Here is an 8,177-nt window from a genome sequence, read left to right as displayed (position 1 = left end):
CTCGAACTCATGAACTGCGAGATCATGACCTGAGCCGAAGTCGGATGCTCAACCGACTCAGCCACCCACGCGCCCCTTAACTATTTCTAAATATTTTCTTTCACGTATCTATGAGGCTCTAGTCCACAACTTGCCACACCTAGTCCTACATGAGTACTACACGCAGGGCCCTCTGCCAGGCCCTGCTGAGAAAAAGACACAAAGATATAGCTTCTCCCCAGCAGGGGTTCACAGCATAGCATGAGACTCAAGCAATTATAATATAAGGGGAGAAGACTTACAACAGAGACATAAACAAAGTTCCATGGTTACAAAGGAGGAAATAATTGGGATATAATCCAGGAAGTTCAAAACAGGAAAGAAAGGAATTGCCAGGGTTGCCATTCAAATGGTTACATTCTTTATGTCTTTATCCTGATACAGTTTTTCCCCATAACCTCTTCCAAATTATAAGGCCTGGAGCAGAAGTGACAGCAAGTATCTCTTCAAGTAATGGTATGTGAAAACCATAATTCTCTCGAATCTTATTATCATCCCTACCATTTGGCTTATCTCCACATCACTTTGCAAAGATACTGAGTCTGGCTGCCTGCCTCAGCCCAGGCTTCTCCAAAGAAGCCCAGGCCTGTATCACAGATCAAGCCTTTTTTCTTTCCGCACTGCCAGATCTGCTTTCCTGATGCTGAGATTAGAGGACAATGGCTTTGATCCCTTTTAACACTCAAAGACTAATGTTCCTCTTTCACAACACTGCCCCAAGTATTCTCATTACAATGGATGGTTTTCTGGGCAATCACCAGTCTGATGCCTATTTTCTCTCCCACTGATTTCTAACCTAGTGCTCCATCAATGCAGATGAGAGACTATTCCTCTAGCTATGACCTAGAATGGAATTCTTCTCTCTCTCCCTTCCCATACATCTTTGTTACTTGTCAGGGACATTTCAAATCAAACCTTTCTTCGGGGTTTGCAGGCGTATGTGTGTGAGTGATTGGGGGTAGATATGTAGTAAAATAAATGGTTTTGGCAAACTGTCATTTTCACTAGTAAAACCTACAAAGGATGCAACAGGAGGAGAGATATAGATATTATGTAGCTGTGTACTTTTATAACCTCAGAATTAAAAATATTTAACACCACCACCGTGTAGCTATAACAGTGGTCCTAGAACCTAGACACCCCTCAGAAAAAGGCTTTCCTAAAAAGACCACACTGAAATGGAGAAGACCAAAAGTGTCTAGTGTCCTGAATTTAAAGAAAGATGAAGTGAAAGATAATGAAAGCGATTTCAAAATTAAAATATTTTCCTTTCAAACCAAAAGCTGGCTTCATCTATTGATTGATCAAATATTAATTGGTACGCACCTGAGAGGTCAGCTTTGTATACTGGTGGAGAGCCCCAGCTCTGACTGCAGATAGAATTCCATCTTTGCCATTTATTAGTTTCCTGTCCTTGTACAAGTTACTTAGCTTTGTGGGCCTTAGTTCCCTCATCAGTAAAACGGATATAAACATTAGAATTATCTCACAGGATTGTCATCAGAATTATGAATAGTGCTTAAGAGTGTCTGACACATCAGTACAATTATTCTTAACCTTAATTTTCTTTCAGCCGTGAGATTAACGCCAAATATTTTTGGAGGGCACTGAAAAATCCTTAAAGTGAAACTATTTGACTAAATTAAATCCTAAGATTGAGTGCATCCTGAATCTCTAAACAGGGGCATAGGAAGACGGATAACCAAGGAATAAGTCGGAACTCCAGCATGGAGAGGGGACAATCCCCTCCTACTCTGCATTCTCTCTGGTGCCTTACAGAATGCTGAAGCCTTGCAAATTAGATGGGCCCTTCAAATTTAAGTTCGTGGTCACCTTTTAAGTCCTCCAGGGAACTACAGGCCTGGGTCCCCGCCAGCTCTGAGCTCCCATGCCAGTGACCTCCAAACCGCCCCTTGTGTCCCGTTATACCGCCCTCTTCCGCCTGGTCTCCGCTCCCTCGCGTCTTCCCCCGCCACCGCCGCTCGTCCGCAGCGCGGGGCGAGCCCCAGGACGGCCCCTCGCGCGCCAGCACCGCGGCGGGCCGGGCAGCGTCACTGCGCATGCTCCCCGCCGCGCGGGTGGGGTCCTGGGGGCCGGGAGGCGGGCGCTGGGCGTGGGTCGCGCTCGGCCGGGAAGGCCTCCGCCTGTCTCCGGCCACGCAGCGGCGGGGGAGCGGCGTCCTGGAGACCCCCGAGAGATGGAAGCGGCGGCGCCGGCGGCGGCCGAGGCGGCGGGGCGCGAGGAGCTCGGTGGGTGCTGCGTGCCGGCGGGGGCGGAGGCCGCGTGCCCTCGGGATGCGCCCGGGCTCCGGGCCGGCGCTCGGCCTCGGCCGGGGAGGCGGGAGCTGGCGCCGGGCCGCGGCTGCCGTTCATCCGCACGCGCGTGGCCCTGGAGAGTCGCGGGTGGCTTTCCTGGAATGGTCGGGGGCTCTTGGGGTCATGGGTCTGGCACGGGTATGAATTGAAAACCCGGCAGGGCAAACCTCCGTGGAACGTGGGATGAGCTGAGGCTCGGGGAGGTGACTGACCCCAGGATGGCACCGGCGCAGGAGCGGGTTGTCTGACCGGAGAGCTGGGCCGGCGAAAAGCCCGGCCTACCAAGGGCGTCAAATGGGCGTGCGTGTGTGGGTATATGTGTTTGTGTGTGTGTGTGTGAGTGTGTGTGTGTGTGTGTGTGCGCGCGCGCGCGCGCGCGCGTTGGGGGTGGGCTGCGTTGTGTAAACACGTCAATGGCAAGCGAGAGCCTGCGCGGTGAATCTCCGCGTCTCCCCCAGCGATGCTTTAAGGCTTTGCGATCGCAGCAGCCCCGTTCTGAGTCCTTGGTGAATCCTTAATTTACCGGGTGCCACCGAGGAGTGGCGAGCGCGCCGAGTTCACCTAACTGGACAGGAGAGACCTGTAGCCAGCTGGATTGCCAAAGTTTGTTTTCCTGTTTTCCTTTGGTCTCTTATCTCCTTGGCGACAGGGCAAGTACAACACTGTTTATGGTTTCCTGCTGTCACAAGGAAAACAAAAGCAAGGGTCGGGGTAGTCTTGTCATTGTTTCCTGTAGTTGTACGAATTATATTTAGGAATAGTTTTAATTCGATGCTGAATGATTTTTTTTTTTTTTAAGTTGAGCTTTAAAGAAGCACTTCATTATAGTAATTAATAGGTTGGTGTTCCTGTAATAATGGGCAGGGCACTTTGCAAGTGATTTCTTTCAAGTCCTAATAATGGTAGAAATAAACTTAGCATTTTATTGATTGTTTACTTTGTGTCAAGCCGTGTGCTAAGTGCTATACATACGCACTGTTTCCTTTAATCTTCAAGACAATTGGGTGAGGTAGATGCTATTACTATCCCCATTTTATAGATACAGTAATTTTAAGTTAATTAAAGGCATAACCCAGATACAAACCCAGTTTGTCTGTTTTAAATTCACTAATAACGCCTCTTCGGATGTGGGGAAATGGGCATTCTCATGCGTTGATGGTAAGAACAGTGTAATGTAATTATCGTTAAAAATGCACATATCCTTTGACCCAGCAATTTTACTTCTAGAAATATTTCCCAGAGAAATAAGTCATGTAACAAATACTTATGTCAGGAAATGTTCACTACGTTATTTATAGTTGAGAAAATCTGGTAACTATCTAAATGTCCAATTAAAGGAAATTGTTTGGGTAAATTGCAATATAGCCATATACTGAATAGGTCATTAAAAGTAATATGGGACGATGTTTGCCACATACATGTTTTAAGTGTTTATTTATTTATTTTGAGAAAGAGAGGGTGCATGGAGGAGGGGCGGAGAGAGAGGAGAGAGAGAATCCCAAGCAAGCTCCGTACTCCCAGTGTGGACGTGGGGCTTGATCTCACTCTTCTTTTCTGAAATTCAGGAAAGAGATGGATATGTCCTTTCCAGAAGTATGGTTGTAGCCGTGGGCTTGGAGAGAAATGGTTACACTCTGGATATACTCGAAAGTATAAGCAGAATGATTTCCTAACAGATTAGATGAAGGTTGAGAGTGAAACAGGAAACAGGAATGACTCCAGGGATCTGAGTATTTGGAAGAATGAAATTGCCATCAACTCAGATGTTATGGTGGTTTTATAGAATGTCTCCAGATTCTTTGATGTTTGTCTCTTCAAGAGGAGGACTTAATTTCCTTCTCTTGGAGTGTGGATTGGATTTACTAACTTGCTTCCAACGGACAGATGATGGTGGAAGTGATAATATGTGACTTCCAAGCCAGGTCTGAAAAGGCATTGTGCCTTGCTCTCTCTTTCCTGGATCATTCACTTGGGGGGAAGCCAGCTGCCATGTTGTGAGGATACTCAAGCAGATGTTAAGTAAGTAGGCAATTAGATTTATGTCTAGACCTAGTGAGAGATCTGGTCTGGAGATACAAATTTGGAAGTCATCAGCATTTAGATGGTATTAAAAGCCATGGGACTGAAGGAGAACATACAGGAGTGACTGCATGTATTTGCCCTCTAAAATGTTACGAGTGGTTGTTTCTGGCTAGTGAGGTAATTTTAATTTAAAAATATTGCTTATGTATATATTTTCTGATGTTCTACAATGACAAAATATTATTTTCTACAATGACCAGATTTTAAAAATTGGATGGCTATGTAAAAGGCACTGGTAGAGATGTTAAGACACAGACTTTCTTAAGGTATGTTAGTAGCCATTTGTACAGCTTAAGGTCTACATTTCATAGGCAATGGAGAACTCTGGAAGATTTCTTGCTGTGCATATTTTCACCACTTCAGAAATGAATAAGACAGTTACTATTCCCATATTGCATAGATAGTAGTTTATAGATTTAGAAGACCACATTATGTTATATTAAAAGAAGTTATTTCTATTTTTAGTTTGTCCATTGTCAAAATAAAAGTGATTTATTTTGCTATTATAAAAGTAATGCTAGTTTATTACTCTCTTCTTATTTTTTTTCTACATTTTCCAGAGGAAGACAGTAAAAAGTACTCATGATCCCATTGGCCATCTCTATCCTTAACTTATTCCCCATTTTTGATATGTTTCCTTGCTTTCATTTTAAATTAACTTTTTAAAACATCATTGAATTCATACTGTGATTATCCAGCTTTTTCACACTCAGCATGATATACTTTTCCCTGTTTTACTTAGACTTCAAAACTATAATTTAATGTCAGTGTAATGCTTTATAAAGTGGAGGTCCTGTAGTTAATTTAGCAATTTCCTGATTGTTGCACATTTAGGTTGTTTCCAAATTTTCAACATAAATAATGTTTCATTCAGCATCTTTGTGCAGAAATCCTTTTTTTCTATATACTGGCTTGTCAGAACTGGAATTACTAGGTGAAAGGATAAACATTTTTAAGGTTTCAAGATATATTGGTAAATTAATGTGATTTTCTTTAATTCTGACTACAACTAGAAATTTAGGTCGATTTTTAGGTTAAGAAATTGAGGTTGAAACAATTGTCTGGGCAGTATAAAAGATCATACAAGTACTGCCTAATTTAAGAATGTTCCAATTTTCTGCCCTATTCATGTGTACATACGGTATGTTATGTATCGTGTATAATATTGAATGAAGCTGGTGTTTCTTATTCATGTGGTTTTTCCATTTGTAAATAGAAATAACTGTGTTTAGGTAGTTTGCTATCCATTGCTTAGTAGTGTTTTATTTTATAAGGCATTGTTAACTCTTACCTAGAGTAATCACATAGCACTTTTTAGAACTGTCCAGTTCAGTACTTGGCCAAAAATTACAGCAGGACATTGGTAAATAATAGTAAATTATAATATAAATATAAAATATATAAATATAAATATAAGTATAAAATATAATATAATATATAATATAAATATAAAATAAATTTATATAAAAATATAAATATAAATTATAATATATAATATATAATATAAATATAAATATAAATTAAATATATAAAATATAAATAAATATAAATATAAAACAAAATATAAAATAAATATAATAAATAAATATAATATAAATATAAATATAAAATATAAATTATAAATAAAATATAAATATAAAATATAAATTATAAATATAAATATAACATAATATTGAATGAAGCTGGTGTTTCTTATTCATATGGTTTTTCCATTTGTAAATAGAAATAACTGTGTTTAGGTAGTTTGCTATCCATTGCTTAGTAGTGTTTTATTTTATAAGACATTGTTAACTCTTACCTAGAGTAATCACATAGCACTTTTTAGAACTGTCCAGTTCAGTACTTGGCCAAAAAATTACAGCAGGACATTGGCAAATAATAGTAAATTATAATATAAATTGTAATTTTGTAACTTTTAATTATGTTGTTTGAGTGTTCTGATTTTATTCCATACCTTTCTTAACTTTGTTAAAGCGTTTACCGTGACCGTGTTAGGTTTTTAAGTACTTGTTTCTTCTGCTAGTCTCTATTTCCTTCTGGCCAGCATAACACATTTTGGCTACACACAGTTTGCACCTCATAAATGCTCAAAATTATTAATTGTTGATAGTAAATTAATTAATAAATTTCTTGTCAGAAATTTACATTTAAAATCCTGTGCAGCATGATTTGCTTCTAATATATCATTGTGTAGGAAGGGGAGGAACGCTAGTGTTTACTGACTACCTCTGTGCCAAGAACTAGGCTCTGTGCTTCATAAATGTTACCTCATTTCATTATCATAAAACCCCTGTGAGGGAGAAGTTACTGCTCTCATTTTACACGTGAGAAGGTAGGCCCACAGGAACCCTGGTTAAAGTATAAATCAGATCAGGTCACTCCCCTGCACCAAACTCTGTTGCTGTGTTGTCCAGTGTGATAGTCTGCAGCCGTACGTATATTTGAAATGTTGTTTGTCTAAATTAAAATATGATGTACGTGTAAAACGCACACTGGATTTCCAAGACTTAGTATGAAAAATAAAATGTAAAGTATCTTGTTAGTAATTTTTTTTGTTGATTACATTTTCAATGATAGTATTTTGAATATATTGGCTTACATAAGATATATTATTAAAATTAATTTTGCCTGTTAGTTTCCTTTTTCAAAAATGTGAGTACTAGAACATTTAAATTATGTTTGTGGCTCATGTTATATTTCTGTTGTACAACGCTGCTTTAGGTGGCTTTCATGCCACTCAGGATGGTCTGCAAGGCTGTGTAGCATCTGTTACCTCTGTTACCTCTGATCTCGCTTACTCCCCCCTTGCTCTGCCCTCTCTGCTCACTCTGGCCTCCTTCTCCTGAACACACCAGGCTCTCTGCATCCTCAGAGCCTTTGTCTTTGCTGTTTCCACTGCCTAATTGCTCTTGCCCCAGATAACCACATTGTTCACCGCCCCGTCCTCCTTCAGTTCTTCTTTAAAACCCTACTTTCTCAGTGAGGCCTAATTCGGCTGTCCTATCTAAAACCATAGACTGTCCCTCCCAATCCCTATTTTCCTTCTTAACATTTAACACTAGCATACTCTCTATTTTACTTATTTATTGTCTCTTTCCTTCACTAGAATTTGAGCTCCATGAGGGCAAGAATTTTTGTTAGTTTTAGTAATTGCTTAATTCCCAGCATCTAGTAATACCGACACATATTGGGTGTTAATATTTGTGAAACTGAATTAAAAAGGATTGCAACCTCTTTTATGAGCACATTCAATCAGAAGGCATTTTAATGTGTTCTTTAGATTCAGTAACTATCTTGTATCTTTCAAACTTCATACAAACAAATCATGATTCAAAATCATGATAATGTAATCGGCCCTAAAACCTGACTGCTTCACCTACTCTTAGTTTACTTAGTTTAACAAATACATATTTCTTACTATGTAATGTTACCTAAATAATACAGGCTAAAACTGCAGAGAGGGTCTTAGGGAGTTATATTTTTAAGCGTAGCTTTTAAAAATACGTTTAAGCATATGGTTATTTAACTAATAATATGTGTCATATTGCCTTAATGATAGATGAGAAACAATTTAGAAACGTGTACTTCTTAAATTGCTAACACTGTTAAGAATAATTTTATCTCAAATAGTTTCAGATTTAAAAAAATAGCTCTTTTTAATCTCACTGTTATTTGAGAAGCTTCCTGAGATAATTAAATTTTTATTAAGGTTTTAAAGGTGAGGGTTCAGACAAATGGATT

The 8,177-nt window shown here is 39.5% G+C and overlaps 1 protein-coding gene across 1 annotated transcript in view; it reads left to right on the top strand.

Moving 5' to 3' along the window:
• Nucleotides 1-2,108: 2,108 nt before the first annotated feature.
• Nucleotides 2,109-8,177, top strand: part of SLC36A4 (solute carrier family 36 member 4) — a 50,751-nt gene continuing 44,682 nt past the window's right edge. Inside the window, exon 1 of the mRNA XM_019450073.2 lies at nt 2,109-2,288. Within this exon, the coding sequence (XP_019305618.1) occupies nt 2,237-2,288 (52 nt within the window). The 5' untranslated portion in view covers nt 2,109-2,236. The remainder of the gene's footprint in view (nt 2,289-8,177) is intronic.

The sequence above is a fragment of the Panthera pardus genome, unplaced genomic scaffold (genome assembly GCF_024362965.1).
Source record: "Panthera pardus isolate Hobbes unplaced genomic scaffold, ASM2436296v1 HiC_scaffold_12, whole genome shotgun sequence".
In the NCBI taxonomy this organism is placed as follows: domain Eukaryota; kingdom Metazoa; phylum Chordata; class Mammalia; order Carnivora; family Felidae; genus Panthera; species Panthera pardus.
Note: the sequence above shows the minus strand (reverse complement) of the source record. Positions and strands in the feature narration are given on the sequence as shown.